The sequence below is a fragment of the Hippoglossus stenolepis genome, chromosome 15, assembly GCF_022539355.2.
Source record: "Hippoglossus stenolepis isolate QCI-W04-F060 chromosome 15, HSTE1.2, whole genome shotgun sequence".
Classification (NCBI taxonomy): domain Eukaryota; kingdom Metazoa; phylum Chordata; class Actinopteri; order Pleuronectiformes; family Pleuronectidae; genus Hippoglossus; species Hippoglossus stenolepis.
In genome coordinates, this window is record NC_061497.1 from 1676657 (window position 1) to 1704610 (window position 27954).

General features: G+C 42.2%; 1 protein-coding gene across 3 annotated transcripts in view; it reads right to left on the reverse strand.

Moving 5' to 3' along the window:
- opcml (opioid binding protein/cell adhesion molecule-like) overlaps positions 1-27954 on the reverse strand; it is a 324664-nt gene that overhangs the window by 70971 nt on the left and 225739 nt on the right. For all 3 annotated transcript variants that reach the window (XM_035178053.2, XM_035178054.2, XM_035178052.2), the window contains one exon: positions 24673-24908. In XM_035178053.2, coding sequence (XP_035033944.1) covers positions 24673-24908 — 236 coding nt within the window. The remainder of the gene's footprint in view (positions 1-24672; positions 24909-27954) is intronic.

A 27954-nucleotide genomic window follows, 5' to 3' on the forward strand; every position in this document is an offset into this window, starting at 1 on the left:
ACAATCCTAATGCTATGATCTTTTTTCTTTAGTCACACTGAATAATTAAAAACAGGGAACTGTGCATCTCCACTTGGCAATTTCTTTTTAAAGGATAGATGTGGGTTGAGCCCCTGCAATGGACTAGCTTCCTGTCCAGAGGGGTGTGTGGCTAAGCTGCTTCACGCCTTTAAAACAGGAGATAATCTCCTTAGCAATGGGCCCCATACGCTCAAACAGGGCTTACTTTTAAGACTTAGCAGACTGACTACCCATCAGATCACTGTATCTTGTTCTGTATTGATGCTCTTTTATTTAATGGAAATATCTCAGTATGCGTTCATATCCCAAAATTAGGACTCAGGGTAGCACAAACTGCAGAATGGGATTTAAAAATGTCTCTTTAAACTCTCTTACACACCACGCTGTTGAATATAAAGTATCGAGGAATATATATGAATGAAAGCCAAGGAAGCAGTTTTAACATCTCCGCATCTGTTCATCACGTGAACATGGCCATTGTGCAAAACAGGGAAATGAAAACAGTGCAGCTTGGTAGGTGAGAAATTGAAAGTGAAATCCCCACTAGCCTCGGGAAAGAACAAGCACTTTTAAATGTGTTACACAAGCAAAGCTTATAGGGCTTACTCTCCAATTTCAGTTATCCTAATGTTGTGGAATATTTCAAATGCCTCATTACTTGCATTTTGCGAGAAAGGGAGACGTCTCTCTCTACTCTATAATGAGCCCTGAAGCTTATTAGACCAGTGTGCATTGAATTGGAGGGACCAATGCTCCCTCTTTTCTCCTCTTTATGGCACAGACAGGCTTCAGCCCTAATCACAAAAACACAGAGTCACAACATTACGCTTGATAAAACTAAAGAGGATAATCCTGTAGTCCATTTAGGATATTCTATGATTGAATTGAATTACTCTTGCTTTCTAACATATCATGGTGCACTGGCATTGAGGAAAAGCCATATGTCTTTTCTTCTAAAACTGCTACATTCAATTGGACATAGATGTAGAGAAAATGTTAAAAGTGGTAGCATTGCGGAGGCTTCCCATGGTCCAGACCTATGTTGGCAATGTGCTTAAGAGATTAACAAAGTGTCTGTTCACAGCTTCTTTCATCTAAACTTGCAGTGCAAGCCATATACAGAGTTAGTTTTACCACGAAGTTGTAGGTGTGGTGTTCTTTGTAAAAGATGGCTGTCAAACATCCAGATGAATAAAACACAAATATTTGTATATTTTAGGGAAACATCTCTTCTTTGATGCAACTTTATAACAACTACCTCAAGCAAGCAGCCTTGTTTCTCTAAGCACTATATCCAGCTATATAAACAGTCCATCCTCTGAATGCTGATTTGGATTCAGGGCATCAGGAAACTAATTAAACAGTACATTAAACTGTACAACTAATGCACTGTACGTGTTGCGAATATTGAATTTCAAGGCCTCTTGTCTTTGCACTCAAATTTTACATTAACAAGGCCAAAGTGCTGACATTGAAACTGGAGTGTTACAATTTGAATGCATGAACCCAAACACGCTGTCACATCCTTGGCAGTGAAAGCTGTTCACAAAGTGTCTATGCTGAAATTGTTTTACCACTCTATCTTTTCAGACCTCATTGAGTGCATGTGTGTGTGTGTGTGTGTGTGTGTGTGTGTGTGTGAGAGGGCATCAGGTACAGTTTTTCTAGGTACCAGGACTTCTCGTACTACATGACCTACAGTTCCAACTCTTGTCACTCTGGTAAAACCCAGTACTAATGGTGGGAACGTGTCTTGATCTAGCTTCAAGACAAACATTCCTTCCCGTTAGCCACTGTTTAATCAACAATTATCAACGAGAAATAACAAAAGAAAGCCAGTTGGAGTTGGAATTGAATAATTGTCAATGGTCTTTTACCCATGCAGGGAATTGATCAGATGTATAGTAGACACACTTAACAGGCTGGTTTGTCAATGTAGTGATTTGGATTGGTTGATAATTGGCCTTACTTCCGGAAACGCCTTCATCCTACTGGTATAATCATCAATCAAATTTTAATTGTATAGTCCATATTCACATATCACAGTTTGTCTCATAGGGCTTAGAAAGGACATTCCTCTGTCCATTAACAGTATACAGTTTATCGGTAGGTGTTTAAAGAGCCACCCAGACCAAGAACGATGCCAATAACTACAAAAATCTGCGCTGATGAAATAAAACACTTGCATATAACCTGTATTGGAAAATTATTCTGTGTATCGCATTTGTCCGTTGTCTTGTAGGCGTTTTATTAAACACTGTTTGTTTTATCAAGCAGAGGAGGGTATTTTTTGAACCTCATCAGTCTCTCTGCAATATCTTCTGCCATGTTGAGCATGGGTTATTGAATGAGTTGTCATGTAAATTCAAATGTAGTGTTTCTATTATTCTTCAAATTGTGAACGTGATTAAATGTTGATAGGTAGTGTAGTTTTTGAGTCCAGTAGCTCTGTTAAAATTCCCAGCCCAGGAACTCTTCACAGTGTTGGCCTTAACATCCCAACTTAAAACTTAACTTTACACTTTAACTTTTTTAAATGCTTCAGGGGTTGTAGCTCTTAAATGATCCTGCCGTCAGGGTCTCAGACTCAGTGAATCTGTTAAGCATAGTATGTACAGAACAGTCCATGTTGTCCTACCAACGAAATAGTGTAACATTTCTGACCACCACTGCTTCTCTTTAAAACCTGTTGTCCCTGAAGCGAGTATCCAATCTCTCTCTCTCACTTCTGTCAGTCTATTGTTTCCTCCCTGCATCCCCCTGACTTGTCTGCTTCATTTCATATTTTGGATCTGGATCCAGGATCCCCAACTTGTTACATTGATGTTCTCAACAGTAATGGACAAGCTTTGTTTTTCCCACTAGCAAATATTCCAACTCTTTCTGTTCAGAGATGACCACACAGGGATGCGTCCTTGATATCCCTCAGACTGGTGAGCTGTCACTACTTTGTAACAGTCCACACTGTAAGGGCATTTCTCCTGAAAGTCGTGGTTGACTCTGCTAAGCCTGATGACTCAGTGTTCCCTCGAGCAAGAGTCCAAATCCAACAAAGTATTTGAGTCGACCTTTCAGCAGCACGAGTCTTCCCTTTAAGCTGCTGCGGCCCAGCCCCTCACGTGTCTCTGTCACTGTTGCTCTGAGTGCTGTATGCCACCAGTCTTCTCTTGCTTCAGTGGGAATTTATTGAGCAAGCATTGTGTTAAACATGACCCCAAGGAACATGCTGAGCATTGGCATAGAGTTTGACATGGACAGCATCCATTTATGGTGCATCACTGTGAAAAGTGTTTCTACACTTGTCTTTGTCCTAAAATGAGAAATGTGGTTTAATTTCTTGCTGTTTTTTTTTCACCCTGCATTAAGCCACCAATAGTGTCAGTACAGTTGGCTACCAGGCAGCAATAGAAAACTTGTCTTTTTCTTCCTTTGTCTCAAGTGGATGCCAATCAAACTCCATTCAAACAACTTTGTATATACTGTACTTCACATACTGTTGAAGAGTGGTCAGACGTTGAACAGATTTAGCTTTCTCCTGTCAAACCAATGTGGAGGAGCAGCTTAGGATAAACTGTGAGTGTGTGTCAGAAGATAAGGGCAGAGGAAACAGACAGGAGAAAATCATCTCATAAAACTTTCTAAGAGTAAATTAAACAATGAGCACATTATTTATTTATACATGCAATGCTTAAATTTAGCAAACTGTCAGAATAGTTTATTTCCTTTTACTGTTTGTCCAACAATGAAGATTAAGCCTAACATAAGTGTGTGTGAAGGACTGTTTCATTTCATCACTTTTGAAGTACTGAAGTGCTTCTGGTGATGTAAAGTAGTATCTTATGTAGTCAAGTAATGCATATGCTTCTAGAAATCAATACACAGTGATACGGTTGCTTTTTAACTCTTTGTAAATCAGATAACTGTAAAGCACATGTTACATCTAACATTGATATTTCAATTCATTTGTATACTGCCAAATCATAATATACATCATCTCATGGCACTTTATATAGAAGCTCAAGACCTTCCAGTACTGCTCTCCCTTCTCCATTCTTTTTTTCAATAGTAAATATGCATTGTTGAGAGAGATTAAGCAGAGTGACATTTCTGGTGTTAAAGCGAAGTATCAAACATGTTTTCTGTAAATTACCTCTGACTATATCATCTTGTTGAATTTTAACTCAAACATGATTATTAATTTAACCACAGGAGGAGCATGTTTTCTGTCAGTGTCCTTTCTTATTACTGATGAGGAAAAAAAGATCAGCTCTGACTATTAATCTTGATCTTGCTTGATGTTATTTAACACTGGTATTTACTGTATAGGTCAGGCAGCCGACACAAGCTAGCTGCCACTGATGCTCCTTTTACAGAGAACGTAGCCAAATCTATGCAGTAATAATTCATAATGCACCACTTTCTGAGTATGGAAATTAAGGACTTAATAGCTTGTGTATTGCATGAGGGATGTGAAGCTCCGTGGGGATGTTACTGGTTCTGTAATGCCCCTACATTTTGGCTTCATTTGAGATGGAGCTGGTTGAATAAAAATACTTTTTATCTACTTTAGAATCCGCAGAAGCACACAGGGATGAGCAGAATTCAGTTGGCAGGTTGTAGCAGTACAAAGTGCTAGGAAATGAGAGGCTGTGATCTGGTTTAATACAGGATGAGTTCACAGTGACTTCACATTATTTACATTGAACAAAACACACCATCTTTCACTCACCTTTAATGCTTGTTGTCTAAATGCTGCTTTTATGATGTGACAGGTCACATGTTTTATACAACCACCATTCAAATCAATGCCCTATACAATTTTAAGATTCAAATATTTACTTTTTATATGGTTTAAACAGTACACTTATTTTCACTTTTGAAGCCATGGCTTCTTTATAGGTTGAAAGTCATCTTATTCTGCAGAGTAAGACGACTTTAAACCTTTGTATTAAGCCCAGGCTCCTAATAAACTCTGAAAGAAATAAACTTCACACTCTAGCTTCATTCAGTGATCACAGCATGTTGAGAAATTGGGAACATAATGAATTCATATTGTGTAGACTTCCTAAAATGCATTGAAAACACTGTTACTCATAATAACCACTACAGTAGCATGGGTTTAGATTTGCGTCATGTGTCAATGGGTGTATTAGAAAGTGAAGGTTGCCCACAGAGACTGCAAATGTTAGGGGCCTGAATTTTTGTTATGGCTGCACATGACTATACTGTCCCTGCAGCTGAAACAAAATATTGAATTCGATTTTTTATTTATTTTGTATCTCTGTCTCTGCACCCGGCACCTATGTACATGTATAACATATAATACTTGTAAATCTATAAATCAGTTTATTTGTGGATAGCATGAGGCCTTGTACTGTTGCCATGCTTACGTGCAGCTCAAATTCAGCATGTAAATCCGGGAGCTGGTTTTGACGTGAACGGAGGATTAGCTGTTAATATGCGGCTGGAGCGACAGTGACATGGCTCAGGTAATATTTACTTTGTGTTGAGATAACCACAGACACTGTTAATTTTATTCTTGGATCCAAATGGAGAGAAATGTCTTTATTGAGCATGGTGTCCTACTAATCTATGGGCTGCATTGTATCAGAATTTCTTTTTAAATACAAGTTGATGCATTGCTCGTCCATAATGAAAGTAAACTTGACTGTCGGTGGAGCCACTCTAGCTGCTCAAACAAGCTTAAAAGAGTGAGTGTGTAGTTGCTGAGATCCACTAATTATTTGCCAAAATGAATGCCACCAAAGACTTTTAAGTTTGTGTCTGAACTAATACTACAATCAACTCACTGATTGACGTTTCTTTGAATTACGCTCTTCAGAAGTTTAGCAATTCAAGTTTGAATAAAATTTTCTTTTCTGTGTTGTGTGGCCAATTCAAATTCCAACTCACTCAATCCCCTTTATTAACTATTAACAATTTTCTTATTACACTTGCTGTATGAAGATATCAGTTTTCATAAAAGTATTTATCAACCAAAACGCCTCCTGTAGACACAGTGAATGGAAGCTGTTTAAACATCCACCAAAATGTAAGAGTTGCTGACTACTACTGTACATGAATATAAAAAGACTTTAAATGTGTGTTTTAAATCAAATGGGCAGTGACTCATTCTGGGAGCATCCAGGATCAGTTGCTCTGGCAACTGCGAAAATTAAGCTACATTTATTTACCGTTAACTCTTTTTTTTATTAGCATATGTTTTTGTAGCATATGGACTCTGTTTGTATTGCATTTTGCATGACTATACACTACTCACATTAGGCCATTAACTTTGTTTACCATGAATAACGTCCTACATACTGCCTCTTGATACTCAGTGAGGACGTTTTTGTACATTAAATACAATCTTAATATGGTTTATTCTACATGGTCTATGCTACAAAACACAAAACTAGAATGTCCAAATAACTTTAAATTAAATCCTCACTCTGAGGAGACTTGCTTATCACTATTTCATTAGAGGTTTGGCACACAGCTTCCCTAATATAAGTTACCTCCTCTCACTTGGAAAACAACAGACCCATTTGTTACAAAGAATTGAGATCTACTCAGATATCAGTTCTATTCTCAGTCAGAGGTACAGGAACAAAGTCAGCACAAGTGGAAATATCTTATAATGGAAAATTCCACTGATCCAATGTCTTACAACTGTTTTCTGTGCACTTAGCTGATGCAACCTCAAAGTTCCACCACCTGTTGACCTTTATTTGTGCAACTGTGTGCTGGGTTTGATTCCTCTTTCTGTAACAGTGATGCCAGACAGCAGACGTTTTCCTGTCTGCTTTCTGTTTTGTTTCCTGTTTATCACATTGTATAAAAACCTTCCTTTTTAACTTCTCATGGTTGCACTCTGAGCAATGTTGCTGACTATAACCCTCTGCAGAGCTAATAATTAAACCTCTAAGACAACTCCGGTCTGAGAAACTCATTATTTCAAATCTCATGATAAATTTCCACGACAATCTCCTAAATGAATCAAGCACTTTAATAATCTTCCAACATATATAATATATTACTGTTAATAAAATGAATCAGAAGGGAACCACTGGGCTTACAGTATAACCTGAAACACTAGGAGTGTCGATGTCATTACTGTAGACACCACCATGCTTTTATTGTAAAAATAAATCTGTCTAAGTGAGAGGGATGCTGCTTGGGAATAAACATGTCTCTTTCCAGAGCCAAAGTCCTTAAGGACTAATTGTATCCGTCCAGACTGATTGATATTGACGGAGGGAGGAAGATCAAGATCGGCTCCATCGACAGTGTTTTCCCAAAGCAGCTAATGTAGGTGGGGAAAGGTCCTATATACAGTCTGCTAAAAATAAAGGTGTTACAGCCATGGGATATTTGTTTATCAAGTCCTTAAATTCCTCATCGTCACCTCTGTCAATTTGTAATTCTGTTCATTATTATCAATAATAGTTCCTTCTGACTGTATTACCAACAAGGTGAATTTTACAAAAAAACACACACAAAAGGTGTAACATGTCATTCCTGACAGGCACCATGGTGATTGTCAAGGAAAGAAAAGTTGGCATGGTATGTTGTGACTTCCAGGAGAAACGGATAACAATTTTTTCGTAGAAGTAAGAGACAAACCAGTGTGACCAGTTTATTGGTGCTGTGATGATTCTGTGTTTTGGTTGTTTTGGTTCTCTCTCTCTCCCCCTTCCCTTTCTGTTCTTCCCCTGCAGGTCGTGTGTGTGGCTGGCTTCCCCGCTGCAGCAGACAAGGCACACCTGTTCTCACTCACTCATCAACCTCTCCATAAAAGCCTGGTCTTGACTCCACTACTCCGCCAGATAATTCCGTCTCGTTCGGTAGCGCAGCCTCATGTTTTTTTCCTCGGTTTCTGAGCTTGTGTCTTATGAGTACTAATCTGCGTTTTTTCCCTTTTGCTACGCAGCCCTCCCGTGTGCCTTGCTGCTCTTCTACGTTTTTGTTGTCCCGTGTTCGTGCCTTCCTGTGGACATCCCAGCCAGCACCCTGCCTCCACAGCCTGCCATCTCTGCTTATCCATATAAATAAACTCTGCCTTCGTTCCAAGTCTGTTTCCAGTCTCTGCTTTGGGGTCCAACCAAAACAAACCCTAACAGAATTATCTGGCCATAATGGACCCCGCGGATGCTGATGAAATCAGACAGGCTCTGTCCAACCAAGGAACTCGTGTTGGGCAGCACGAGAAAGCTCTACACGAGGTTATGGAAGTTCTCCGCAACCTATCCGCGAATGTGGCACAGATCGGTGGCCGCATGGACCAGCTGTCCACTCACCTAACCACGCTGATGGCTCCTGTCCACGCTCCAGTTCCAGCTCCAGCTCCGGCTCTCCCACTACCAGCTCCCTCAGTCTCTTATCCGACACAACCCCGGGAACCCTTCATCCCCACACCCGCCAGGTATTCAGGAGTATTAGGGTCATGTAGACAGTTCCTTCACCAATGCTCACTCGTATTTGACCAGCAGCCATTAACGTATTCTACAGACAAGTCGCGGATTGCCTTTGTCATGAGTCTCCTGTCGGAGAAAGCCGCGGCTTGGGCTGTAGCCGTTTCCCACTGTAATTCACCTATTTGCGACTCGTTCCAATCCTTCACAGCCGAATTCCTCAAGGTTTTTGATCACCCCCTGCAAGGAAAGGAAGCCGGTAGCCAGCTCCTCTCCTTGCGTCAGGGCTTTAACTCAGTGGCAACATTCTCTATTGACTTCCGCATTCTCGCAGTCGAGAGCGGGTGGGATGAGAAAGCTTTACAAGGGGTTTTTCTCCGGGGTCTTAGGGGGGAGTTACGAGACGAGCTGGCTGCTCGGGACGAGACCACCTCGCTTGACGAGTTAATTTCTTTAGCCATACGATTAGATAATCGCCTCCGTGAGAGATCAGACAGGGAGAGACACGCCCCTCCCTTGAGTCAGACAATGAGCCCTCACCATCGGGGACCTGCGGACTCTCTTCTTCCACCATCCTCCTGCGTGATTCCTCCGCGGACAGCCTCTTCACCCCTCTGCTCCGAGGAACCCATGCAGCTGGGAGGGATGAGGCTCACACCGACCGAACGTCAGCGTCGTCACCTCCAGAAGCTCTGTATTTACTGTGGCCAGGACGGTCACCGGAGAGCCCACTAGGGCAGGCTCATCAGCCACAGGAGGAGCGTTGGTGAGCCATTCCTCAGTTATTTCGTCTCCTCCTCGCCTGCAACTAACAGGTACTGTTTTCGTGGTCTCAGGTCTCTCTACCTCTGTTGGTCCTTGTTGACGGCGGTGCGGATGACAATTTCATTGACGCTGATTACATTTCCCAGTCAAGACTTCCTTCTGAGCCCCTACCGGAACCAAAGAATGTGTTTGCCCTCGATGGGAGGCTCCTAGCCCGTGTCACTCACCGTACAGTCCCAGTGTCACTACGACTTTCCGGGAACCATCATGAAACAATATCTCTTTACATCATCCCACCTCCTGTTTCTCCTCTTGTGTTAGGTCTCCCCTGGCTCAAACTCCACAATCCTCACATAGACTGGTCGACCTCCTCCATCACCAACTGGAGCCTTTTTTGTCACTCCCACTGTTTGCATGCCACCATTCCTTCCACGTTAGCAACCACACCGTTGCCACCCAAACCGGTTGATCTCACCTCAGTCCCCTCCGAGTATCATGACCTCCAGGAGGTATTTAGTAAACACCGTGCCTTGTCTCTTCCCCCTCACCGACCCTATGATTGTGGGATCGATTTGCTCCCTGGCGCCCCCTATCCGTCCAGTAAACTGTATAATTTATCCAAGCCTGAAAGGGAGGCCATGGAGGCATATATCTCTGACTCTCTGGCTACCGGTCTCATTCGGCCCTCTTCCTCACCACTGGGGGCAGGTTTCTTTTTGTTGACAAGAAGGATAAATCGCCGCCCTGCATAGACTATCGAGGGTTGAACGATATCACCGTGAAAAGAAATATCCCTCCCACTCATAGACTCATCCTTCGGCCCCTCTTCAAGCAACCATTTTTCTAAATTGGACCTCCGCAACGCCTACCATCTGGTTAGAATCAGGAGGGGGATGAATGGAAGACGGGTTTTAACACTCCCCTAGGACACTTTGAGTACTTGGTCATGCCTTTCGGCCTCACTAATGCACCTGCAGTTTTTCAGGCCCTCATCGATGTTCTGCGGGATATGCTGAATAGGTTTGTTTTCGTTTATCTCAACGATATTTAGATTTTCTCCCGTAACCTTCGTGAACATGTACAACATGTAAAACTAGTTTTGAAAAGACTATTAGAAAACAGACTGTATGTTAAGGCTGAGAAATGCAATTTTCATGTTTCATCTGTTAGTTTTTTGGGGTTTATTGTGGAGAAAGGGCAAATTAAGACCGACCCTGCCAAGGTTAAGGCAGTGGCCGAATGGCCCACTCCTACATCAAGGAAGCAACTTCAGAGGTTTCTGGGATTTGCCAATTTCTACCGTAGGTTTATCCGTGACTATAGCAGAGTTGCCACACCACTTACCAAGCTAACATCTGTGAAAATCCCTTTCGGGTGGTCACCTGCAGCCGAGGCTGCGTTTTCCAAATTGAAGTTTTTGTTTTCCTCTGCCCCTGTGTTGATTCACCCTGACCCTTCAGCTCAGTTCGTGGGGGAGGTTGATGCCTCTGACTCCGGTGTTGGGGCAGTCCTCTCACAGCGAACCACCTCTAACCAGAAGCAGCATCCATGTGCTTTCTTCTCCCACCAGCTCTCCCCAGCGGAGAATAATTATGATGTGGGGAATCGGGAGCTGCTAGCGGTCGTTTTAGCCCTGCAAGAATGGAGGCACTGGCTGGAGGGCCCATTTATAGTCTGGTCGGAACATAAAAACTTATCTTACCTCCGCTCTGCTCGCAGGCTTAACTCGCGCCAGGCTCGGTGGGCTTTGTTCCTGGGCCGTTTTAACTTCACACTCACCTACCGACCGGGCTCCAGGAATGTCAAGCCAGATGCCTTGTCCCGTCAGTTTGCCCCTCCTGTGGAGGATTCGTCGGGAGGTACCATCCTGCCATCCTCCTGTGTGGTGGGAGCAGCTGGGTGGGAGATTGAGGGAGTGGTCCAGGGGGCCCAGCAGGATCAGCCAGTCCCTCAAGGGTGTCCGCCCGACCGGCTGTTTGTTCCTTTATCTGCCAGGTCTCCAGTCCTCCAGTGGGGACACGCGTCCAGGATTTCCTGCCATTGTGGGTTTCACCGGACTCTGGCCCTCCTGCAGCAATGCTTCTGGTGGCCCTCCATGTCGGCAGATACCAAGCTGTTCGTATCCGCCTGTTCTGTCTGCGCCCGCAGCAAGGCTTCTCATCAGGCTCCTGCCGGTCTGCTCCGTCCCCTGCCTATTCCTCACCGGCCTTGGTCCCACATCGCTGTGGATTTCGTCACTGGCCTGCCTCCTTCGGAAGGCAACACGGTTATCCTGACCGTAGTCAACCGCTTTTCGAAGGCGGTGCATTTCATCCCCCTGCCAAGACTGCCTTCCGCCCTCGGGACTGCTGATCTGCTTGTCCTGCATGTGTTCCGACTCCATGACTTTTATTCTCGGTACCCGGACAAGCCTGGTAGGCCGCCAGGAGGCGTCCCTTGAGGGGGGGTACTGTGATGATTCTGTGTTTTGGTTGTTTTGGTTTTCTCTCTCTCTCCCCCTTCCCTTTCTGTTCTTCCCCTGCAGGTCGTGTGTGTGGCAGGGGGTGTGGCTGGCTTCCCCGCTGCAGCAGACAAGGCACACCTGTTCTCACTCACTCATCAACCTCTCCATAAAAGCCTGGTCTTGACTCCACTACTCCGCCAGATAATTCCGTCTCGTTCGGTAGCGCAGCCTCATGTTTTTTTCCTCGGTTTCTGAGCTTGTATCTTATGAGTACTAATCTGCGTTTTTTCCCTTTTGCTACGCAGCCCTCCCGTGTGCCTTGCTGCTCTTCTGCGTTTTTGTTGTCCCGTGTTCGTGCCTTCCTGTGGACATCCCAGCCAGCACCCTGCCTCCACAGCCTGCCATCTCTGCTTATCCATATAATAAACTCTGCCTTCGTTCCAAGTCTGTTTCCAGTCTCTGCTTTGGGGTCCAACCAAAACAAACCCTAACAGGTGCCTGGTCACAGTGGAAAAAAAAGCATCATTACAGAGGGAAAGATGCAACTAAACTGGATGAGTTGACAAATGATCTTTGCTCTTCAGCTGAGTTTGGTGTCCAGCAAGCAGCTTTCACAAGACCCCATTCTGATGGACAACGTTACGCAGGCAAGTTTTCTGGTGAGTGAGCTAATAGCTACTGTACATGTCCCCAATGTCCCCTGTATGTTTTAGTGTTCAAAAGGTTCAAGCAGCCATGCTGCTAATGTGGGATGCAGAGGCAAGTCAGCTAGAATTAGCCATTTTGCTGAAGTTGCCAAGACACACACACACACCTCTTTACAACTAAACCATGTAATTATTTCCTTTGACTTTCAGGTAGGCTACAGCATCATGGGGCCAAATGAACAAAGTAGCTCACATCATGTATGGTCAACCTTTGACTATAGGTGAGTGCATGTGATGGCATTGATTCGGTCCAAAGCACAGTTTTCTGGAAAAATACATCTAACAAGTTGAGTTATTAACATGTACTAATGAGATGCATACAGATGTAGAAGGAGAGAGGAGCTCAGTCATCATAGGAATCAAGGAAAACATTAGCTGGGGTAGGAAACTGTAGCATGGTGGGCAGAATCTGCAGGTTTTCATTCCAACCAGAATGTGAACAAGCTGATCTCAGTGATACCGCTTCTCTTCTTGAAGGTGAGGTAATCTATGATATTAGCTCACGTAGCATTAAATTGAAATTAAAGCTTCTCCAATGGCATACGATTTCCAGCCCAGGTGTGAAGTTTCCATGGTAACAACTAAGGCTTGCTGCACATTTAAAAAAACAAATGTAACTTGCTGTGTCAATAGTGAATAAGCAAAATATCTGATGCTGGGGTCCTTAAGAAAACATTTCTAGACTTAGAGTTTAAACAGTCCCTAAATATAGAAAGGCTACCTTGGGCATGAATATGCTGCTGCTCCCTAAATCAAATGTTTGTAAATTAAATACTATGGTAAGAATATGAGCAATACCCTTAAAAAACGTGTTTAAGTCGTAATATTTAATATAGTGTCTTTAGCAGAGTGAGGACATTTCATTTAAGATGGACTGTGTCCTTAGAAGTCTGTGTGTGTGCGCTTCAACAAGGACAGCAACACTTTTAAGGAGTACTTGGTTGGAAATTGCCTTCGCTTTTAGGATTAAAGTTGCAATGTCAAGTTGTATTTTTTTCATGATTAGAAACCTGAAGCATATTATTTTTAGAAAAAAACCTTGGCCTCTGCCCTTGCCCTCCTGGATAGTCTGAATGATATAGTGGGATGTCAGGTCATAAGGTCAATACAAACTAATATGAAGCCATGTTGATAGTTGGTGAATGGCCTTCTCAAATTAGATGATTTGGTCTCTTTCGGGAGATTCAGGCAGGGATTTAGGTATCAGGCTGTTGTCCTTACACCACAGCCTACACAACAATTTTCCTCAAACTACAGCAGACTGATTAAAGAAATTAATGAGGATTTAAGCAGATGGGATGTGCTACCCCTGTTACGTTTTGGCAGGATAGAGTCAGTTAGAATGAACATTCTACCCAGTCTCCTTTCCTTATTTCAATACCTCCCTATCCCTAGTCCGTATCACAATCCACAATTAGGTTGCTGAAAAAACGAATATCAAAATTGATTTGGCAAAACAGGAGACCAAGAGTCTGGTTGAAGATATTGATAGCTACAAAGGAGAAGGGAGGTCTACCTAATCTAAAATTATATTACTGGGCTGCCCAGCTTCAAGCAATGGTGGGGTCGATGGTCAGGGATATGGAGATTGGGTGGGTATCTATTGAACATAATTCTATACCAGGGATATCAATATGTACTCTCCCATTCCTTAGTCAACAGTCTTGGAAAAAAATGTAAGTAAATTATGTAACGATCAAACACACAACAAAAGTATGGGCTACAGTCCAAAAGCAATTAAACTAGAACTGTAGCACTGTCACGAGCCATGCCCAAACGAGAAAATATAGAGTTTCTCCCATATATGGTTGATATTATATGGACCTATGGTGTCTATTCTGACCATGTGCAGCAATATTTTATTTGTATTTAGCCTACATATGTGTGGAATAGGCCCTACCTCACGGTGATTTTGTTCTGTACATTTAAATTAATTAGTACATTTTTACGAACTTTTTTACAGAAAAAAAAAAGAAACGGTAAGTTGAGAGAGGAATCTAACAGACCACTAAATGATCTGCTAAGTATTTCCTCTGGATGTGCCATGCTCTTTTGGTTCGATTTACATACTTGACCTGAGCTATCCCAAGGAACTCAAGCATAGCTAGGAGCAGGTCCCTGTGTGGCTATGAGAACCACATGACTCCATGACTCCAACATAATGCCATCAGCCCTACAATGAAGCAATGGCACAAAACAATAAATACACACACATGCACACAACAAATGCAAACCGCGTCAAATACTTTTCATACCTCTTTTCAGTTAGTTTTATTAAATGAAATCAGTCATTTAATGTGTTTACATGACACAAAATTATAGAAGACACCACATTGAATGTGATCCTTTATATTGAACATATGTGAAGCAATAAGATGGAAAATTCACATGTAATTGAAAAATTAAACGTCAGCATTTAAAGCATATGTCTTCTTTTTTGTAACTGGCTTCATGCAGGCAAATCAAAGTTGGGATAAATCCACAACCACAGGCAAAATTCCAGCTCCCCCTCCAGTGGCCTGCTCGGTGTCTCATCATGAAAAGCATTATAGCCCAATGGATGAGCAGACTGCGTGGGGAGAACGCTGTGTGTGCTTGATGTGCTGAGAGTTCGAACCAGCATGCAGTAAAGAGGGGGAGGCAATTCAGCTGTTTACAGGCCAGCTGAGGCGCAAAAAAGTCAGGGGACAAAAATGAAATGACAACCAAAATTGAGTTTGTCCGGTTGGCTAAAGATGTTGACTCGTGCTGTTGATATAGCGAGGGATTTCAGCAGGTTATTTCTTGTAATGGTGGTAACAACAGCAAGGTTTATTCCTGAAACTGGTGTCATAGAACAGAAAAGTATAATCTACTTCCACCTTGGGTGACATATCGGTTTAAGCCTTTCAAATTGAATTGATTTACCAGAATTAACTATTTACTGTAGATTGGAGCCATTTGTCTAATGAGAACTATAAAATGTACATATTATACTATAAAACATCTTGTTCAATACAAGTATTGAATGCACAAAAGTGCAACTATGTCGTGTCCCAGCACAAGTGGCAGTTATGCTTAAGACAAAGCTGTGTCCGTAATATAGAGATAATCTATTAGAGAGAAACAGCAAATGCTGATCATAGGGAAAGAAGTGAAGTTATTGAAGTGGTAGTTACAATGGAACCGCTTGAGGTTGATGTTATAAGGGTTCAGGTCTCTTTTCTTCTAATCCTTACACCATGCATTGTAAAGCACTCCAAGATATTATTCTTTCTTGTAGTGTGGCTTAACTGCAGTAAGTCATGTCCCTGTGAGCAGTCACCATGGGAGCAGATGCCCTGTATTCCTCAGGGTATCAGCTGACAAGGTCACTGTTCTGATTGATGTTAGCCTCCAGAGTCCTTCTCTGTGTACAGGTTCAGCACCAATCTCCATTTCTGAAGTGCTGGAGAGGAGAACACCCACAGGGACGAAAGGAACCACTAACATTCCCCACGGACTGACCTGATCTGTCTTTGCCTTTCATTGTATTCATTCACCTATCAGTCCAGAATGGGACATACATCTGTGGGCCTTCCTACAAAATGTGCTCACAACAGAAAAACTCTCACATAGTTCGACATGTGGCAGAAACTGTATGTTGTATATCATCATGTATGCAGTGACATATGTATAATCATGTCAACGCAGCATTACACCACAGTTGGGCCTAAAATGAGTGCCAGCATGGGGAATGCGATTTCACTGCATGGCTGTCCCTCTACTCAATTAAACAGCAGGACTGCCTGCATAAATATCCCAAACTCTGCGACATTAATGTCATAGCAACTATCATTATGGATTATGCTCACAGACAGAAGCCATACAGAAATACAACATAAAAGGCAGCATGAAAGAATTACTATCCTGGGACTCTCTCTCTTTTCACCCATATTCCACTCTCCACCATGTAATGGCATAAAAACAAGTGTGTAACAAGCTTCCGTGGGAATATCTGTCTTCCCCTGCATTGTTAGAAACGTCACTTTACATCTTTTCAAATTGAAGCATCTTTATTTTCTGCCAATGGACGCTCAATTCCAAACTGAATCTTAACAAAATTTAAATTCAACACATTGGAGAGCTAACAAATGTTGTATGGTATGTAGTATGCATACATTTCAATATATTTATCCATTGTATTTTGTTCAGATTTCAAATTCTTTCATTTCCAAGTGTTGTTGAATGAATATAATAAATATATTGTAAATGTATTTTACAGTAGCAGTAAAACTGAGTGAAATTTTGTCTTAAAACATATTTTCGTCATCATATTTTTTTGTTACAGTTATGAACAAGTACAAAGCTGTAAAGGGTGAATAGAGTGGAGTTACTCAGACAGACTGCCTGTCAATCGAGTGGGTGTAGTTACTGTGCCTACAGGATAATGTCAGGGTGGCTGTTGGTCAGCTGAAGCCTAATGGAAGCTGGGTGATGCAGTGAGACAATGACCTTAAACATCAAAGTAAATGTGAGTGGCCCAGTCAGAGCCCAGACCTTAACCTAGTAGAGACGCTATGGAATGAGCTCAGGAAGTCAGGCACTCCGGACATCTGAAGAATATGTCAGGACTGAAGCAGCTTTGTAGGAGGTATGGTTGTTGCCATTGGATGTCTCGATCATTTTCAAATCCATGGGGTTGTTATTGGTCCACCAACACTTTGAACTTTTAATGGCTGTTTTCAAAAAGACCCAAAAGATTATACATGTTTTTGTGTCATTATCTTGAGCACATTGTGTTGTGACTCAGAGGAATATCAGATCACATTTCGTGACCAATACCTTCACAAAACCAGAAAAAGTGTATGCTTCAACAAAGCATGAACATTGTATCAGTGCAGCTGTACTATTTTGAGACATGTAATTATGTAAATGTCACTGTAATCAATATATTGACTCATAATGTAGAGATGAGTAAGATGTGGGAGATGTGGCATCAACTTCCAAGGTCGTATCCATGAAACATTCATCATTCTCATTACTGGTACATTACTGTGTTCACCTTGTCAGTTGTGAGAGCTAGCCGCCCCCCCGCACGCCCCACGTCCTGACTGAGTAACCACTTTGTGAGTGTCAGTGACTCCTGACATAAAGAGACTTCGAAAACCATGAGAAGTTGTTTTCTGGCAGTTGTGTTATTTAGGTAGCTATTCGGATATTAGCTATCCATCTTTTATGGAAAGCTAATATAACAATGGTTAGTATTGTTTTGAGCTTGTGAAATAATATCCACAGAACATCTCACAGCCTGCAGTTTGAAATCACCTCAAGTTTTGTAGCTGTATAAATGTTTTGTACGTTTAGAGTTTGCACTCAAATAAGAAAAATTGTTGGCCCGACTTGGTGAAACACAAATTAATAAGGTTATTTCACATTAAATTTAACAAGTAATATTACAACATTAGTTCAGTCAGACAACTCACGTTTGAATGTTTGTTTATTCAACAGTAGAACAGGTTTAGTGTTTGGCGTCTAGGCTCCGACTTAATCACTCCCCCATATGATACACAGGAATGATGGGAGTGATGAGCTAATACTGTAACCCCCCAAAACTGTGCAAATTCGGAGCCTGACGGTTGGATCGGTATCTGCTATGTGTGTGCCATTCACCGCCGCGGTGTGGCCATTCTCCGTAGGCGCATTGGCCTGCGGGAGAATATACTACCTAGTGAACACTGTTATGTGCGCCATTCGCCGCGGCGCGGCCATTCTCCGTTGGCGATTGCCTGCGGGAGAATATCTACCAGTGAGACGTATGTCCCATTCACCGCCGGGTGGCCATTCTCCGTTGGTGCATTGGCCTCCGGGAGAATATACTACCTAGTGAAAACTGTTATGTGCGCCATTCACCGCCAGGTGTGGCCATTCTCCGTAGGCGCATTGGCCTGCGGGAGAATATACTACCTAGTGAGACTGATATGTGCGCCATTCACCGCCGCGGTGTGGCCATTCTCCGTAGGCGCATTGGCCTGCGGGAGAATATACTACCTAGTGAAAACTGTTATGTGCGCCATTCACCGCCAGTGTGGCCATTCTCCGTAGGCGCATTGGCCTGCGGGAGAATATACTACCTAGTGAACTCTGTTATGTGCGCCATTCACCGCCGCGATGTGGCTATTCTCCGTAGGCGCATTGGCCTGCGGGAGAATATACTACCTAGTGAAACTGTTATGTGCGCCATTCACCGCTGCCGTGTGGCCATTCTCCGTAGGCGCATTGGCCTGCGGGAGAATATACTACCTAGTGAAAACTGTTATGTGCGCCATTCACCGCCGCGGTGTGGCCATTCTCCGTTGGCGCATTGGCCTGCGGGAGAATATACTACCTAGTGAAAACTGTTATGTGCGCCATTCGCCGCCGCGGCGTGGCCATTCTCCTTTGGCGCATTGGCCTGCGGGAGAATATACTACCTAGTGAAAACTGTTATGTGCGCCATTCGCCGCCGCGGCGTGGCCATTCTCCTTTGGCGCATTGGCCTGCGGGAGAATATACTACTTAGTGACACTGCATGAGGTTAGAGGGGAATGTACTACCATGTGAATGTGGATCCTCGGAAGCATGTAACAGTGAATAACCAGCGGATCGAATGTTCTAAACCCAGCAACCACCAGATTTGCAATGAATAGGATTTTACATCGGAACAGATATACACATTATTCAGGCTCAAGGGGGCAGGAACTCATGATCTTTTGGAACCTGACGTAGCATTGGTATGCAGAGGATGACCAGCGGCCCAGGGATTTAAGAGTGGCGGCAGGCAGATGTAGAGCTGCAGTCGTCGCTGCACCAATTCTTAATGAGTGAGGAGAGTAATGTTCGGGTGGTAGGCCACAGCTCCGGACCAGATCATGAAGCATAGTAGAAAACCAGGATCTCGTCATGGGTTTGCGGCCATCGATGGTGAAGAGAGGTGCCAATCGATGGGTTTGGAAGCGGTGATGCAGAAATTTTGTCATGGAAGAGAAGGGGCAGAAAGAAGTATTATTTTTTGCAATGTAAATTAGAGTGCCTTGACTAAATCTATCCGTTTGAGTGTTTTTGAGCGGCCCTTATTGATGATTTCTACCGTTGCTGCATTGTCACAGAATACGGTAATTTGTTTCCTAGCCCAACTTTTTTCCCCATAGAGTGCAAACCACGATGAGGTAGAGCTCATAAAGGGCTGTGGATTTGGATTCGTCATTGAGGCAATGGATTTCAGTTGGCCAGACATCTGCGAACCATTCGTTATTATAAAATCCCCCAAAACCAACAGAAGGGGGCGGCATCGGTAAAGAACTGGATGGAATCTGAAGATTCCACAAAGTCATTATAAAAGAATGAAATACCATTCCATTCTTCGCATAACAAGGACCAGAAGCGCAGATCTGCTTGACAACCTTCATCTAGAACCACCAGATCATTTAGATTTTGGACGGAATAAGCCAATTCTATTAGGCGGGATATGAACGAGCGACCATGTGGAATTATGCGCATCGCGAAATTCGGGTGGCCTAACAGAGATAAAAGATCTCTTTTAGTGATAATGGCATTAGTCGACCGGAATTTAATAGCTGCTCTGATGCGAGACAATTTTTTCTTGTGGCAGAGATGCCTGCATGAGTAAGCTGTCAAGGGTTATACCGAGAAAATCCAGGTGGGTGGACGGGCCTATTGTTTTCTCTTCTGAGAGAGGAACACCTAACTCGCTGAAAAGGTTCCTAATTGCAGAGATGTTGCGAGCTGGTGGTGATGAGGGAAAGTCTATGACTAGGAAATTGTGCTTCTGAGAGAGTGTTAAAAATGGAGGGGCTACTGCGGCAACCGAATGTCAATTTGACGGAATAATAAAACTTTGAATTCCATTTAATACAAAAAAGGTGCCATTGAGAGGGGTGAAGTGGAAGGACTTTGAAGGCATCGGTAATGTCGGCCTTTCCTAGCCATGCACCGACACCTGCTAACTTAATCATCTGTATTGCGTTGTTGATGGAAGGGTAGAATAAAGAAAAGGGTTCTTTGGGAATTAGGCTGTTTATACTGGGAATTGTAGAATTGTGAGGAGCTGAGAGGTCGATGATGAGACGTTTTCTGAAATAATGGCTAAATAGGTATCAAGTTCCTCTCTGCGTAGTGGATAAACCTCACATATAGTGTCTCTGAAGACACCGAAGGCAACGTTGAATTCAGCCAAGGTTAGTGTTTTTGACAGTCTGGGGTCGCTGTCTTTTAAAACAACGGAAAACTCCCCGCAATCCACGTATCTCTTATCAGCAGTTTCCGAACCTAGATAATATTATCTTCACAAGATTAACATCATGGCCTGCCAAAACAAACAACAAAATGGGAGTGGCATCATTTACTCACTGAGTGTACCCCTTTTATTTATTTGTTTATTTAATTCTTCTCTCCTCCCTGTTTATAAGTGTATGCAGAATGATGTGACAGATTACCTGTTAGAATGTGGTTCCTGAGGGAATCAGAAATTGCTGCTGCTGGAGGAAGAACCTGGTGCCCACGGTTGGGGCTGGAACTGCAGTTCCCAATGTCCTTTGAGGTGTGACGTCAGTCGGAAGTACGCACGCCTGCGCCGGCCAGGAAGTAGCCGAGGATGGTCCGGATTATTTGCATTGCCCATGGGAAGGCGACGTTTACTTCTAAAGTTTGAATTCTTGTATTTATAACGTTTAGAGACGATTTCATTTCTCGTAGAGTGGACAGGATGGATGCTTCGGGATGGACCGTGTTCTGGTGTCTTCTGCTTTTTGATGGTATATTGTCTGCGGTTTTAAGAGAGGATGGTGGAGCACCGCGCTTCTTTGCTGGAGCTTTGCCTTTACCTTTTGGAGGAGCGCTGACTGGATTATCGGTGATTATGGTGTGCGTCATCGGTCGGATTATCTTGAGTCAAAAGGTAATCGAAGAGTTTCTCGTGGTTGAGGCCAGCTGGAACTGAAATCTTACGAACATACAATTCTTCCAAAATGCGGTGAATGGGCCACCCGGCGACGCTTTGCGGGTGACGCGGAGCTTCGCCGACGTTGGTGTGTGAATCCTTCTCGGATTGAACCTCGACGGAGGGAACCTGGGTTTCGGGATTGAGTCCGACGTCTTCCTCTGAGGACTGAGCCTCAAACTCAGAATCAGAGATGGCAAGAGACATGGCGATCGACAGAACCAGGAGGTAGGATAACAATCTCATAAGTAAGTATGCTGGAACGCTGAGACAATTGTCTGTGATACTGCGTAGTAGTTAGGAAGCAGAGAGAGGGATGGGAATTCCCTCTGCTTAAATAGACCGCCTAATGAGGTGGATGAGTACTGTAGATGGTAGTGGCGAGTGAAGTATGTCACATGATGTATGTCACATGATGTATGTCACATGAAGTGTGTCACATGATGTATGTCACATGATGAGTGTCACACGATTGAAACAGTGCAGCTCGAGTTGCCTGCCAGAACTAGCTCGCCGGCGTCGCTCCATATAACTTTGATTTATACCAACTAAAGTATTTTTTTTTATAAGTTGGGAAACGTTTTTCTTGTTTTTAGTGTCTGTGTAAAACTGTTTTGTAGCTGTATAAATATTGTGTGCATGTGTAAATGACAAATTATGCAGGAATATTTCTGACAGTGAGGTGAAGTTAAGTTACGAGCTACAGGTTACACGCTCAAATTTTAGTACGATGGCCACTGACCATCAGACAAATTCAAACTAGGTTGTTCAGTTGGGGCAGAAGAGGACATTTCCTTGGTCGCACATTTAGCTGGTGGGTCTCTGTATTTGATCGAGTCGTGTCGCTTCCTCATCTCATCTCCTCTGCGGAGTTTACACTCACCCACACACTGACACACGGACAGTGAAGAGGAGATGCCAGAGAAAAGTTTGTTAATGTAAACAAGGCGGTTGTCGTGGTCTCCACCTCTCCTCCAACCTTTCCATGTGTGTCTGTGTGTGTGATGTGGGCATGGCTTTCCTGCTCATGAGCTCTGGCAGCTGGCACGACTGACGCTCATCACCTAATCAGCTCCTGCAGTACTGTAACCCTGGCCTTCCTCACAGTCTTCGCTAGATCGTTCCCTCCACTACTGTGGTATCTACGTCTGACTATCCTGAAATTGTACTGTGCTTTTTGTCCTTACCTAACGTCTTTTTCCCCTGTGTTCAGGGCCATCCCCGCCTGCCAGTCTGCCAACTGATCATCTACCACCTGCTACCTGTCTACTGTCAGACGCCTTCACTATACCTCTCTCCTGTTTACTGAGCCACTGGACCCCTCACTTCCACTCCTCCGCTGTTCTCCCTGCCCACTGTTTGATCCTCGCTACTATTCTCAGTTTGCCAATAAACTGTTGAACTGCCTTTTTGAGTCCGTCCTGCATTCTGGGTTCAGTACTCCAGTGAACTTAACAGCGGTTTGTCTAACAGTGGTGACAAAAAGTCCACCAATACAAAATGAGAAGTAGTAAACTATAAACTCCAACACTCATCACAAGTTATTAGAAACTGAACAGTACTGACATTTACTTTGTATTTCTTTGATTCGCTCCAGAGTTTGTGAGACGGGTATTTTAACACATTGAAAAACAGTCCTTTGTGCACACTCTCTGCTACACTGAAGACAAGACGCGCACAGCCAGAAGTGACCAGAGCGATCCGGTTTCATGATCTGGCACTAGTGATTAATTACTGAATAAATGTGATTGTCTGTATGTAGAGAAAACGTTGGAATACTGATACAATACAAAGCTAAAAGCTCACGTAAATCATAACCATGCGGTTTACCGAGCTGTTAACAGATCCTGTGCCAAATGTTTATTATTTATCAAAGAACATTTTTTGTTAATAGAGCCAGAGAGTCTATTTTATTTGTCCATTATATTAATTTTTTTGGTTGTCTGCGGTTTATTTTATTAAAGTTTTAATAATTTAGGATATATATTTTTTAACTCAAGTTCAAATGTCAGACTGAATATTCTTTAGAATTAAGTTCAATACTCAAAGAAAATATCGTCCGACAAAATGTGTTATTGTGGCAGGCCTACCTTAATATTTTTAATAATGAGCTTTCCTTTTTCAGTTTACAGCTTTAGTTCTCTTAGAATTTCTTTCATATCAAGGCTAAATTGCAATGAAACATTCTGGGTGCACCTAAATGATGTGCTGGTACACCTAAATGAAAAGGTTAAGTGCAACCAATGTAAAAAGTTAGTCTGGAGCCCTGTAAGCCTAGATTTGATACTAACCTCTGATTATCACAATATTTCTTAAGCGAGGAAAACTTTTTATACTTTCAAATTATATCTGTGTGCAGAAAACGTTTTCACACATTTCTACAGCTGCATGCACACAAACGGTGGTATACAATTGCAGGCTGTACATTATTTGCGATAATCACATTAAAAGCTCTTTGAAACAATTGTCTTTTCCTGTTATGCAGATATTGTGGCTCTTTATGATTTTAAGTCTGGTTTTGAAGTATGGAGATAGTTGGGTTATCCAATGGAGAAAGAAAAGGACATATTAAATTGATGGGAACAGTCGTCTATTCTTTGACAACTGGTCAAACATGGTCGTGTGTTTCTTGGCATCAATCGCAGTTGATGAGATATCATTATGAATTCTACAGTGAGACCAAAAACATTGTTAATTACGATTTTATGAAAGTGAATTTTTTGTGAAGTTCATGTCAATTATTTCCGATGAGATCTCCGTGTTGCTTTGTCTTTTATAAGATAAAAGGAATAATTATTCTCAAAGAAGTTTTTTCTCAACTTATTTCTAAATGTCAGAAGTTTCACTCAGGGGTTTGTCAGCAGCCTTCTCTTAATATCAGAGTATTCTCTTTGTGTTCTTTTTTAGATAACTATTTAATCAAATTGTTAATTGTCCGATTAGGGCAGCTATAAGATGTTGACCTGTGGTGCTGCTTATTGTTTGTGGAAACTCACCATGAAAGAAAATGACTTCATCAGACAAGTCTCAGGGTGGACAATTGATCGAGTAGAACTTTGCAAAGAAACTGGGCCAGGACATTTTTCAGTGTACTGTGCCCTAAATCAATATCTATCAGCAATCTGAAATTAAATCGAGATTGAATCCCGGTTTCATCTCCAGGTCTAACACTCGCTGAATTCCATCTAATCACAGCATCCTAAAACAGAAGAGCCCAGATTTCTTATTTGATTCGACTCAAAGCTTTTTACTTGTCAGATCCACACAAGAAGAGCTTGGGATTTCAAATGATTCCCAGTACACCACAGTTCTAGCTCTCATCTCTCACAGCTGAATACAGTCCCTGGGAAGGTAGCAGCGTCTTACCTTGAACAATGAGATGCACTTTTGTGGACTTTGGTTTCTTGTTTGTGAGGATGGAGCAGACGTAGGGCCCCTCGTCGTGGATGTCTACATTTTGGATCTTGATGCTGTACTCTGTGACGGCTGTGTTTTCCATCAGGATGACGCGGGGGTCCAGGGACCACTTCTCAGTTCCTGCGAACAGAATGGTGGTTCGATTGAGCCATGCCACTCGGGATACTTTACTGTCCACGTTGCATCTGGTTAAAGAAAAGAAAGGGGGGAAACATTTTTTAGGTTTTAAGCATTTACTCAAGAGGTGAAACACATGTGTTTTGAGACCACTGCGACCTTGACCTTTTCACACAGAAATCGAATTAGTTAATCAGTGAGTCCAAGTTAACTTGTGTGCCAAATTATTTTCCCTTGAGGTGTTCCCGTGTTATAAAATTTGGAGTGACCTTGCCCTTAGACCACCAAATTCTAATCTAATCAGTCCAAGCAAATTGTGTCAGATGTAATAAAATCCCCTTAGGGCAGTCCCGACACATCACATTAACATGAATGTGAGGTCACTGTGACCTTGACCTTTGACCTATGGCTACCAACATCTAATCAGATATCCTTAAGTCCTTGAATCTGTGCCAAATTATAAGAATTCCTTCAAAGTGTTCTCGAGATATTGTCATCACAATGCAAAAAGGAATGTGACCTTGACCACCAAAATATAATCTGCTCATTCTTGAGTCCAAGTGAATGTTTGTACTAAACTTGAAGAAATTCCCTTAAGGCATTACTGATAAATCACTTTTGCGATAACGGAAAAATGGAGGGACAACCCAAAAAAACTTTACTGGCCATCGCTGGCACAAAGGCATAAAAACACCATTCTGTGCTGTAAGACGTAAAAGGGCCCGAGAAGACAAAGACATCATTTTGGTTGTGACAGTGGAATTTTGGGGAATTTTGATGACAAAGCAGTTTAAAGGGTGCCTTGTAAAAATGACAAATTGAAGTACATTCTTCAGAATAAATTCGATTTAGAAGTATTAAAGACTGAGGGGCTGTGGCAATAGTTCATTACAGAACGAGAAAGTTTTCTTAAAATCAACTCTTGTGCTTCAGTCCTGCTTAAGTTTATATTAAACACAAAGCTATACATTATAAAATCTAGTGATCAATAAATATATCTTGTAATTAGATCACTTAAAGTTAATGCAGATTTGAAAAACATTAATCAAGATAAGATAAATAGAACTAATATATCACGACAGTGTAAATTTATTACAATTTATTTTTACATCATTAAAGTACTGAAATTAACAGCCACCCAGTCTCCTAGAAATCACATTAATGCACGACTAAACTGTTTTGAATGGCAAGTTGGAGTAAATTGAAGACAATTTCCAAACCGTATCTCAGAGTGTACAAAACGTTCTTCAAAGAGATATTTAAATCACAAGTGAAGCAACCGATGAACATGATGCTGATGTGAGATGAACATGGTTTGAACATCACCTCGTGTTTGTGCCTCGTGAGGAGGAGATGTCTTTGTGTTCTATCTGAGGCACGTACTGTATCACTGACTCATCCTTTCAATTACAACAGTCAACATGTTAATAGTATTAACATAATCAGACAAGTAACTATATTCATTGCACAAGCCCATAACAGCATGAGAATGTGACATGTGATGCCAGTAATCCTGCAAACCCAGATGATGGGCACACTGACATTGTTTTCCACCTTTGATCCCAAGAGCATCAAGAGGCAAGCGTGTTAAAAAAGAAACATTTACCCTGACATGCTTCTATGCTGCAAGGGAAAAGACACTAAATACATACTATAGACATTTTACATTCTCTTTAAACAGTTAAACAGCTCCTAAAATACCTACATCAATATCCCTCTCTGATAATCACTGTTTCTTTGCTAATTAAGTTAGATGCTACCTGCATGTATCTGTCCAAATTAAATGTTCTAAGAAATCCCTGTGTTCCAATTGCCTTAAAGCTGTGAGACCATTTTGTTCTGGATGTAAAACTGTTAAGTTTACAAGCCTAAAATAGTAGAACAATTCCATTAAATTGTCTTATAGATCTTTTTTTAAGAGTTGTTCTTGTTGAACTGCAGCGGCTTGCAGCGAGCACACACATTCATTTGTACCACTATGGAATTACATTAATTAGCTGCAGTTGATACAGTCTGCAGCTGGTGATGTTCAAAAAAAAAAGCTGCAGGCAGTGCTGGCTCGACATGAGACGCCTGCTCTCCACATTGCCAATAAAAAGGGCAAAGGGAGATTTAAAAACAAACAAAAAAACAGGTTAAGAGATTTGTTAACATCAGAGATTAATAAACCTGGACAGTAAAACTGGGACCTGGATCCAAACTGGTTTTGCTACTGGCCAACCCTAGTTATTAGAGCATTTAGCTTTGATGATGATGGGACTGATGTGTTTTTGAAACAGACTGAACACAAAGACCAGTGGTGGAGAAGTGGACCATGATGGTTTGATACATTTAAATTATATAATAATTGTTTATTTTTGTGACTTTTGTGGAATCGACATTGAGATGCAATTAATAATGAACTACTTTCTATGTCACTCAAATTGTTATATAACTACAATTAATATACATAGAATGGAATACAGCAACACGATATTAAATACAAAAAGGTACTGCACATATAACAATGCAAGTTTAAATAAATATATTGCTTGATTTTGGATATACTTCAAATGAGTTTTGTATGTCAATCGAACACAATAACAATAACAACAATAACTTTGTTGATAGCTATAATGGTAAAACAAAACAATATTGTGGCACAGGACCATGCCACCGGGGTCTCCCGCACACAGCCAGAGACACAACTGTTGCTTCTCAGCATACTTTATTCACACCATACACACGTGAGCAAACACAAATTAACTGAACTCAAAGGGTCTAGCTTTGCAGCTCAGTCCTTCCCAGTGTCTCTCCTTCCGTTGGTGTCTATGTGTCTCAGGCCTCTGCGCGCGTGTCTCAGGCCTCTGCACGCGTGTCTCAGGCCTCTGCTTGTCTCCCTGAGGCGGCTCTGCTGCTGCCTTTTGTACCAGAGGATCAATCAGCTCACAGCCCTCACCTGCACTGATTGATCCTCTGGTCCAGGTGGAGCTGCTCTCCCAGCCACCTCCACAAATATAAACTAATGAATAAGAAAACCGATCCTCTGGGTTGTCCATACCATTTAAAACCAGGATTTGAGAGAACATGTATCGTTAGTATCAGTAAAAGAATGAAAAATCGCTTTTTGTGCCA